This window comes from Monopterus albus, unplaced genomic scaffold, assembly GCF_001952655.1.
Source record: "Monopterus albus unplaced genomic scaffold, M_albus_1.0 scaffold94.1, whole genome shotgun sequence".
NCBI lineage: Eukaryota > Metazoa > Chordata > Actinopteri > Synbranchiformes > Synbranchidae > Monopterus > Monopterus albus.
The window spans coordinates 2,814,378-2,824,899 of record NW_018127974.1 but is presented as its reverse complement, the minus strand read 5'-3'; the positions used below and the strand labels follow the sequence as shown (position 1 = coordinate 2,824,899).

The window sequence follows — 10,522 nt, the reverse complement described above, 5'->3', positions numbered from 1 at the left end:
AGCTTAATTCATACTTCATGTTGATCTGTAGCAAATGGAGAATGTCACACCAAACTCCATTAAACATTTAGGGTTTAAAAAACCCCCACCTGGCTTTCACTTAATTTTAAATGTTTCTAGGCGAGAACTAGTTTGGAATGAAAACTGCATTAAAAACCTTAAAGTAAAAACACAAGGCCAGTCATTTTCTATCAATCATCTACTTTTTATTCATTATGAATATGCATACAAAAGCAGATTTTCTCAGGAAGAAGTGGTGTCTGATAAACAGGAAGTGGTATCAATTAACTTTGCAGTCATTTACTTAACCCCCACCCCTGTACCCCACGGACCAATGGGAGGGAAGCAAGGAAGTGAATCCTGCAATCCTATCGCTGCATTCTCCACTTCATAAATGTATTTTCAATATTAAAAATATATAAACGCTCTACAGAGTGATATGGTGTCAGGTCTACTTTAGGTCACAATAATACTTCACTGTCTTCCAAGACAGGCGTGCACACACACATCCTTTCACAGGTGCACACACTATATAATAAATTCAGCATCATGTGCCAATCAGGAACATGAATAAAACTACAACTTTGCTTCAGCCGCTCACCCACCAGGGCTCAGGCTCAGAGGTCTACTTACATGTGATCAGACAGGACAGAAAGAGACAGCTGACAAGGTGGTCAGTCAGAAAGTAAAGCAGCCAGCCAGTAAAGAAATATCAAGTGCTGTGTCATTTATTTTAGTGTCTATAGCAAGTGTGTGCATTTTAACAGCAAAGCCAGTCATAAACCAGCAGTTCAACCAGTCGGTAAGTCAGTCTGTAGGTCAGTCAGTCAGGGTCCAGAAGGCTGCAGGTGCAGACGCCCAAGCATAGGGGAAAGTAAGCGGCTAACGCACTGTTGTCGTGTGTGTACATATATAGGTGTGTCTCCCTCATAGCAAGTACTGCAGCAGCTCAACGTGGATTTTAATTTGTACTAAATATCTGTGTGATTTTCATGCTCATGTGGATCCTCTCCACTGCAAATTTAAAATTATTTAAGCGTCATAATTTATACAGATTTTTAAACGAAATGGCTGAAATGATCACAGTAAAAGATGCCCAGCAGTGAGGCCCAGCATGTCTGAGACAGAACGGCTCATAAAGGAAGTAGAACAAACAAACAACCAGACAAGAATTCAGTATTCCAGGTCCATGTTCTGGTCTCATCCAGAACTGAGGATGACAGAGAAGTGTGTCATAAAAACATCACAGAGCAGTTAGTACAGCTGTGTTTTAGGGCCAATGGGAAGAAAAAAACAAAACTAAGATTTTGAGAACAGTGTAATGTTGTGAGAATAAATTTGGAATTACAGAAATACAGTCAAAATATTTCAACAATAAAGTTGTAGTTTTATGGAAAAATTATTACAACAATAAAGCCATTGTTTTACAACGACAAAGTGTCAACATGATAAAGTGTCAGAAACTAAGCCATGGTACCACCAGAAAAGGTTATTAAGATAAAACAAATGTTATAATTGAAGAGAAACTTTCTCATCTGGTTTACTGCTGGGAAATGAAATGAAGGCACGGAGGCTGGGGCTAGATTCTGGTATCTCCAGACTGCTGAGCCAAAGAGCAAACAGATCAAACAGGTTCATGGTTCCAGAGACGGCCGTGAAGCGGCAGCACACTGTGCACACAAGTGAAACCTCATGCTCTGCTGGGATGTTGTTAACAAAGGTCAGTCTCACAAGCACTGATACCGTTACCAGTCAGAGGAAAGTGACAGTGCACTTAAAACATGATCATGCAACTTATCTGCCCAGTCAAATCACAGTATAGGACACTTTATCCTCCAAACTACCTTTTTCTTGTAACGTCGTCAACTGAAACATTGACTTATCCTAGAGGAATTAGAGCTCTGTTATGATTTCATCCTGTTAAAACTTGCCACTTTTTCCTACTAAAATTACTATTTCATTATTGTAAAATCTGGACTTGTTCCTTGTAAAATTGCAACTTGATCTGTTAAAATTATAACTTGTGATACTTACTATTTTATGACCTTTGCTTGGAAAATTACAACATGACCCTGTAATACTGTGATACTTAATCACTCAGTATTATGACAATAATATTGCAATATTATGTGTTCTTATAAAATCACAACTTTGTCATACTTTTTACTTTTGATTGATAACATTTCAACTTAATTCTTATAATATTACAACTTTATTCTCAAAAACTTACATACATTTTTCCCATTATCAACCCTGATATTATGTCGTAAAGTCCTGCCACAGCACACTGTGGGTTCACTTTTTTACATCTGATGAAATGTGTACTCCGTGGGCTGTGTGCCTATTGTATGAATGTCGCATAACTGGGTGTGTGTGCTTGCTTTCAGCGCAGCCAGGAGGAGGGCACCCATTGCGGCTCAGTGTCAAGTTTGTTGATGAGTCGTAGCAGTTCGTTGTAGGCTTTGTCCTGGTCTGTGTTGACGATGACAGCATCAAACAGGTGACCGCAGCTCTGCTCCATCTCTCGGGCTTTTTCTATGATGTCCCGCAACTCCTCTGGCTGTACAGGACACACACATGCTCATATTATGAAGGCAAACATTTCAGGGATGTAAATACCTGTGATGTTATCTTTAACCTAGAGTAAACAAACAGTGTACACAGTTAGACAGGAACCTTGGGGTTCTTGTTGTCTTTAGCCAGTAGAGCTCGGAGCCTTTCCTGTGAGGGAGGAGCTATGAAGATGATGTAAGGCTTCAAGTCTGAGCTCCTCAGCACCTTTAGAGTCTGTATACACACACAAACACATATGTTAGCATTCAATCAACAACATCTGACCCTGCATTTTGTAATAAAACTACTCCGAATGTCTCTCAACGCACTGTGGCACTCTGATCAGTCTGTGTGTGTGTGTGTGTGTACCAACCTGTGTGTGCAGACAGAGCACACAGATTTTTCCAGTGTTGATGACCTGTCTCACTGAGTCTGTACTTGTCCCATACAGATTCTTCTCAAACTCGCCAGACTCGATCAGCTTCCCTGAGAAAAACGCAAAAGACAAAACATCATTTAACACATGGTCTGGCACTGAGACAAGTCCTAATCACTTCTTTGAATGGCGCAGCTTTTTGAGCCATGGACTGTGTTTGCTCAGTCTTCACCTCCTTTTACTGACAGGCCCGTGGCAGTCATTACATGGTGCAGTTAGCCAGCGTCAGCATTAGTTAGAAGACAAGAAATCAAAATACTTCACCATTTATTCAAACGGGATATGATACAGTGTCAGTGGATGTCAATCAAACTTTAGGATGCCAGTACCAATACAAAGCTGTCCTCTGGAGTGTTCTTACAAACCAGTTTGTTTACAGTGTTTCTCATCTAAATGTGGATCCTTGAGGGCTAATCCTCTTTATTCTGCAGTGTCTCTTTTTCAGAGTGAACAACCTACAGTGCATGTTAAAACATGCCTAAAATGAGTCCAGTATGTAGCATGAACCTGGATACAGACACTAAGCTGTGAGCTGAGGTCTTTTAGCTACTGTTAAATCTGTAGTAAAATGTGGTTTACCCTTGCTGCAATAAACCCCGACTATCTGGAACTCCAGCTTGAAAACCCAGGAAATATCTGACAGTGACTGACAGGTGTTAAACTATCCAGTGACATCAAATCTTACCAGCTGCAAGTTCTGCTTCAAAGGTCTGACGAGACACAAAGTGGTAGTCTCGACCACTCAGCTCGCCTTCTCGACGGCTCAGTCTGTGGTCTACAACACACACACACACACACACGCACGCATCAAATCACATTTTATATAGAACCCAATATCACAAATCAGTTTCAAGGGCTTTTACAGTCTCTAGGGCATATGACACCCTTTGTCTTTAGACCCTTAAAATCACATGATACACAGAGCCACACACACACAAAGCAAAAAACCCAGATGAGTTCATACACAATCACATGGAAGTGTGTGTGTGCGCCTTACGAGGGACAGCTCCAGCAAACCGCTCTGGTTGGCTGTTGAGCAGTCTCTGTCTAAGTTCTGCCTGGCCGCAGCTGGGTGGACCAATCAGTGCAATCGGCCGCTTCCTGTTGGCTGGCTGGTGGTACAGAGCCATCTCCTCATAGGTGAGAATCTCCTCATTATCAAGATCTGGACCAGGGGAGAGGACAGAGTGAACAAGTCAGAAGGCAGACCAAAAGAAAAGCTGTGAGATGATAGGTCAGTGAGTTCTGCAGTGACTGGTGTAAGATTTAGGAGTAGGCCGTCTACTTTGTTTAATTTTAACTGGTAACATGAAAAATATTTGATCTATTAGAAAGCCTAAGTTTTTGATGAAATGTTGGTGCGAGCCACAAACAAACAGGCCATACCATCACCCCTGTGAGAGTTGTACAGCAGCTTTTTTCTCTTCCTCTTGTTCTTCTTTGCACACCACAGCTTCCCTGTGAACAGACAAACACAGGGCTCACTGCATTTACTGTACTGGGAAACTATAATTCCATTGTACTCAACCAACCATTCTGACCGGCCACTGTGGACTTTATTTATGTGTGGTGCTGGAAATGTGAGTGAAATGAAGTCTTCTAAGCTTCTTAAATGAAAAGCTGGACACAAAGAAACGCTAATTTTTTTAGCAAAGCAATATTAGTTATTTTAAATATGAGGAAACACATACACTTTGTATTAATACAACTATAAACTAGCTGTTCACTGTAACAGGGTTATATTTGTAAAGGGTCTAGGAACTGACCAGGCTTCTCAGGTCCCTTGTCTTCTTCTATGGTTTGTTTCATGGCTTCTCTCTGCTGCTGGAAACTCTTGCCTGTGGAGAAATGATAAAAATAATGAGAGAAAACAAACAGCAGTCACATCATGCAATGCAGAGTGGAACACGGGTTTATACAGTGGAGTGTCACTCTGACCTCCAACCTCTCTCCACAGAATGGTTAGCGGTCTGAAACCGAGAGTCTGAAACTGACTCAGAGCCTGGCTAATCATTCTTTACATGCAGAGATCTGAAAAACCACGAGCACAGACAGTAATACCTGGAACCAGTCCAGCTAGAGGCTGGTTATCCTCATCTCCGTCCCTGTAAGCCTGCCACCAGTTGGGGTCTGACTGACTGATAATATGGAGAATATCTCCTTTCTGGAAAGATAAGCCCAGCTCTCTGCAGGGCACATAGGGGTCATCTGAGGGGTCGTAGTCAAAATGCGCCTTCACATGGATCTAGAGGTGAGAATGAAGAGAAACAGAGGAGACCCGCAGGAACCCAGACAGACTGATGAGATGTTTTCAACAGTAATGGTTAGGAACATTTCAAACTGGCACTCTTATTTGGAATATTTTAAAAGTCACTATTTGCCGACCAAAGACAACCACTTTTCACTGCAGTTTGGTGAAGGAAACAAGAAAGCTCCTTTCTTTCTTCCAGTCTAAACCACCATGCAGAGGACTCTGCACTCACCACAGTCTCTTTGACAGGAGGAGGTTTGCTCTGACTGCTGGGAATCAGCACAAAGGTCAGCAGACCATGCATATCAGCCTGACACACACACACACACACACAGAGAGAGAAACACAATTGTTATTTATCAGTTTCAATGCCTGGACTTTAACTGCCATTTCATTTTCCATTTAACCTGTCGACTGCCTTATCATTGTATCCATGTAGTCGTGTATCAGTTAATACTGCCTGTGTCCATATAGCATTTAGACAGGCTAAACATAAAGATGTGAACAATTCTAGTGTAATGAGTAATTGTAATATACTGTACTTATTGAAATGGACATAGCCATGGATTACTCACATGATTCTCTGCTACCGCCCTGTGGTGGAATCTATCACTGCATTGAGGTACTAGATTCAGTATTTGGCAAATGATATACTTACAAGAATGTCAAAGACCTGGTTGACATCTTTCCCTCTGATCTCTATGCCATTAATTTCCAAGATTTCATCTCCTTCCGATAAGAGGCCGCTCCGTTCAGCGGCTCCACCTCGAACTATACGACTGATCACAACACTGTCCATTTCATTACGAACAGTTGCTCCCTACAGAACATGCAGAAATACAGTGAGATGGTGGAAAACCATGGATAAGCCCGCATTACAGTGGGATTTACAGAGAGTTATAATGAAGCCAGTTTTAACGATTTGCTAAAGATAATACAATTCTTTACAAACACATTTTTGGCAGCATTATCCTAAAGGAACGCTTTAGAAAGCATAAAGACAATATTTACTGTTATCTTTGTTTTGAAAAACTGGGTGTTGGCAACAGACGTACTGTCAAGTCTCAATGGAGCAGTAGATGTTGATAGTGCAGAGGATGTATGCCCTATAATCCATATTCCCTAATTTGTCATGTTTACCACTACTTCACAGTTTTTTTGTACATCATTCCCAAAGGCCTTCTGTAAGTGTGCCACATGACAGACAGGGCTCTGTTTTCTTTGCCAGTTCCCTCTTCTTGTGTCTCCAGTCACAGCTTCACAGGCATTAGATTACATTAGATTATTCACATTCATAGAGCTGTTGGGTGTGGTCACACCGTCATTTGCAAAATGACAGCAAAACTTCAGAGTGAAATCAATTCTTTCCAGTGGAAAGGCCCGGTTTGCACAGGGCTTTTGTCACACAAATAAACGTGTCTTTCTATATGTTAAAGTGAAAAGGTGTTTCAGTTGTGCTGGCCAGTATATTAGTAGATCACCATTTAGACTGGAAACAGACTCCAACTGAGTGCATGGATGGTTTTGTCCATCAGTCCATGCATTATCTCCATCCACTCATCCAGTGGAGCTTTTAGTTTGTTCTTTGAGAAATTACACTGCACCGTGCTCCTATAACATCACCAAACTCACGATAACCTGTTTGAGGCAGTTTATCTGACTTCTGAGAGGTCCCAATGGAGACACACATAACTTTTACATATGCAGTAGTACTAATGTCCAAGACATGGAAACACACATTTATGAGTCAAATTGCTGAAGCTAGTGGAACACAAGCTACACTGCAAGTGTGGTGCAGTAGGCTTACAGCTCTGTACCACAGCTGTCTTGTCCTTGATTTTGGGTGACTGCGTGTATGTCTTACCAGTGGTATATCTTGGGCCTTCTCTATGCGAACTATCTTGACAGTCTCTCCTCCCCATTGGGTAAAAGTTTCTCCTTCGGCAGGCAGCGACTCCGGCTGCATTTCTCTCTCTGCTATGCTGTCATGGGCTAGGAGCAACGACTGCAAAACACACACACGCACTCAGCTATAGGACTGGATCAGTGATGGCCACCACAGGATTCTTCTATTTATTTGCTGCAGTAATACAGCTTTGAGAGTGTGTGTGTGTGTCTTTACCTGAATGTGTGTGTCTGACAGCAGGCTGTGGAGTTCGAGTCCCTCTTTGTTCTGACTTGACTGAATGAGATTCTTGACCTGAAACCAGGGCAGTAACATAGAATGTCACCAGTATTACCATGTGAAACATTACCTATGATACAGTACATTATCACTGCAGCACACACAACCGTTGCTGAACATGTCACAGTCATGCATTAACATGTGCATGAACAGCAGCAAATTAGACATGAAAGGACCTTTAAAACGATGCTGTCAAAGGGATAAATTTGTTGAACGGCTGAGATGAAGTTGTCAAAATGTGCTTAGGACTGCCTAGGCTATCCAGGATACACTTTCTGCCATTTATTAAGTTTGTAGTATAAGAATAAGTGTGGAACAGAAAGCAAGTGATTAATTATAATCAATAATATCTTTTCCAAACCACTTAATATCGGAGCTCCACAGGGTTGTTGTTTAACTTCACTGTTAAGACTTCCTGTAAAGCGACGCTTATACTTCTCATGACACATCAGGCAAGGTTTTTAAATTTGCTGATGATACCACAGTTGTTGGGTTAATAACTAATTCAGATGAACGGACACACATGAAAGAGCTCTCCAATCTAGTGAGCTGGTGTAGTGATCATAATCTTCATCTCAGTGTCAGTAAAACCAGAGATGACTACTGAATTTAGGAAAGACAAGGAAGAGAAACCAGCTTTCATTGCTGTAGGGGAAATGGCTGAGAGGGTGGAAGAATTTCAATTTCTTTGCATGGTCATATCAGTAAATAGGAAATGGGGAAACAATGTCCTTAGGATAGTGAAACTGGCTCATCAAAGGCTGTATTTTCTATGTAAACTTAGGGAATTTGGTGCTTCTGTGAATGCTTTGGCTGAACTTTATCCATAGTGCCCTCCCTTTGCTGTTAGTGTGTGGGGTGGTAGTCTGACCTCAGGAGAAATGACAGCATTAGAGAAGGTGATTAAGACTGTACATCTAAAATCATTGGCCTCTCCCTCCTGTTTATTTTATCTATGAAAGTCATCTTAAATAAAACAAATGAATATCATCAGTGAGGGCTCTCAATCAGAGGCCCCCTTCTTTCAGAGATTGTCCTTTGGAGGAAGGTTTAGGCAACGGAATTTTAAATCAGAATGGTTTCAGAAGAGTATAAATACCGAGGCTATCATTCTACCCTCGTTATTGTGTTTTATTTAGATATTAATAATGGATAGTTTTCATTATCTTATTCTTTGGATTGTTCTCATCTATTTTAAATTAGATGCAGTGCATGTGTGTGCTGGCTGCTGAGCGCCGGTGGAGATATGTATGAGTCTTGCAGGAACGTGGGGGTGTCAATGCCCCCATCTGATACCATGCATCGGTGCAGATCCGGTTATTTATTACAGGATGAATATTGACCAGAACAGAGCCAATCCAATTCCGATCCATATGTACAACTACAGCCTTGTTTTTGAGACACATGGCCCTCATCTGATAGTAGCTGTCTACACTGCCTGCATGTCAGCTGGCATATCACTCCAGCTTTAAGTGTGTAGCCATGACCTGACGTCTATTTCAGCTTCAAGTCCATTTTATTCAGAGTTTTGTGCATTAAACGCTACACAGAATCAACCAAAACAATGAAAGCTCACTAGTTCAAACCAGAACTGCAGCAAAACAGTCAAAGACATGAAGCAAAAAGAGTTAGAGTACATGATCACACCTGTTACATCAATCCTACTAAATATGGCGCTCTGTATTTGCTGTATTTTACCATGGGTTGGATACACTTTACAAATACAGCCAGTCTAGCCAGTAATTCACTCATTGTCTATTATTTGTCAGAATTTTGGACCATGGCTTTCCCTTCTCCAAAGGGTTTCTTTAGCTTCCTTGGCTTGAGTGAACACACGCCTGGTATAAACACAAGCGCGAGCCTCGAGCAACTGGCATGTGATATGTTATGTGCTGCACAAAACATGTTTTTGGTGTGGACAGAGTAAGTTTTATGCTTTTGTCAAGATGTACTACGACAGCCGCCACCTTTTGTTAACGCAGCGTTATTAAACAGTCAAACAGGAATATCTAAACTGGACTGGTTCCACAAACTCTGCATTCACATATGGATATGAAGTAGTAGCCTGTTATTATCTGCCCTATAACAAATGTGTAGTTCTGAGTGTGTTGTCCAGCTCCTGGTTGTTCTTTTATTCATAAATAATTTAAACTAATAAGCTTAACAGTCACAGCCCAGACCTGAACCCTACTGAAGACTGCAGTCCACCAGTAGTCACCAGACAATGTGACAGAGCTAGAACAGTTCTGGAAGGAAGAGTTGGCAAACACTGCTTAGTTTAGGAGTGCAAAGTGGGCAGAGAAGTATCCAGACAGACTCAAGGCTGTAATTAAAGAAAAATGTGGAGCCACAAAGTATTAACATGGGGGCTGATGCTTTTCTGGATCAAGTTATTCCAGTTTATTTATTATTTTTCACAATTCCTGATACTTTTATTTTCCCTTGTATATGTTGTAAGCTGCACTGAGTAAATAAAGCTGCAAACATTTAGTTTTTCCTTTTTTTGTGTACAGGTCCTCCATGGAGGACAGGCTGGCACTGATGGTTCTTTCCATAGTCCTGACTATCTGTTAGAGTCTGTTCCTGTCCTGTTTGGTTGCTGAACCAAACCAGACAGTGATGGATGAGCAGAGAACAGACTTGATTCCACGGTAGAACTGTATCAGCAGCTCCTGGGACAGGATGTACAGTGGGAACGGAAAGTATTCAGACCCCCTTCAATTTTTCACTCTTTGTTATATTGCAGCCATATGCTAAAATCATTTAAGTTCATTTTTTTCCTCATTAATGTACACACAGCACCCCATATTGACAGAAAAACACAGAATTTTTGACATTTTTGCAGATTTATTAAAAAAGAAAAACTGAAATATCACATGGTCATAAGTATTCAGACCCTTTGCTCAGTATTTAGTAGAAGCACCCCTTTGAGCTAATACAGCCATGAGTCTTTTTGGGAATGATGCAACAAGTTTTCACACCTGCATTTGGGGATCCTCTGCCATTCCTCCTTGCAGATCCTCTCCAGTGCTGTCAGGTTGGATGGTAAACGTTGGTGGACAGCCATTTTCAGGTCTCTCCAGAGATGCTCAATGGG

At 41.3% G+C, this 10,522-nt stretch overlaps 1 protein-coding gene across 1 annotated transcript in view; it reads right to left on the bottom strand.

The window, feature by feature from the left end:
• Nucleotides 1-231: 231 nt before the first annotated feature.
• pals1a (protein associated with LIN7 1, MAGUK p55 family member a) overlaps nucleotides 232-10,522 on the bottom strand; it is a 46,436-nt gene continuing 36,145 nt past the window's right edge. The window contains exons 6-17 of the mRNA XM_020608618.1: nucleotides 7,363-7,440; nucleotides 7,105-7,245; nucleotides 5,899-6,060; nucleotides 5,473-5,550; nucleotides 5,051-5,234; nucleotides 4,756-4,827; nucleotides 4,376-4,447; nucleotides 3,987-4,154; nucleotides 3,675-3,764; nucleotides 2,927-3,039; nucleotides 2,677-2,787; nucleotides 232-2,560 (exon numbers count right to left, since the gene is read on the bottom strand). Coding sequence (XP_020464274.1) covers nucleotides 2,384-2,560; nucleotides 2,677-2,787; nucleotides 2,927-3,039; nucleotides 3,675-3,764; nucleotides 3,987-4,154; nucleotides 4,376-4,447; nucleotides 4,756-4,827; nucleotides 5,051-5,234; nucleotides 5,473-5,550; nucleotides 5,899-6,060; nucleotides 7,105-7,245; nucleotides 7,363-7,440 — 1,446 coding nt within the window. The 3' untranslated portion in view covers nucleotides 232-2,383. The remainder of the gene's footprint in view (nucleotides 2,561-2,676; nucleotides 2,788-2,926; nucleotides 3,040-3,674; nucleotides 3,765-3,986; nucleotides 4,155-4,375; nucleotides 4,448-4,755; nucleotides 4,828-5,050; nucleotides 5,235-5,472; nucleotides 5,551-5,898; nucleotides 6,061-7,104; nucleotides 7,246-7,362; nucleotides 7,441-10,522) is intronic.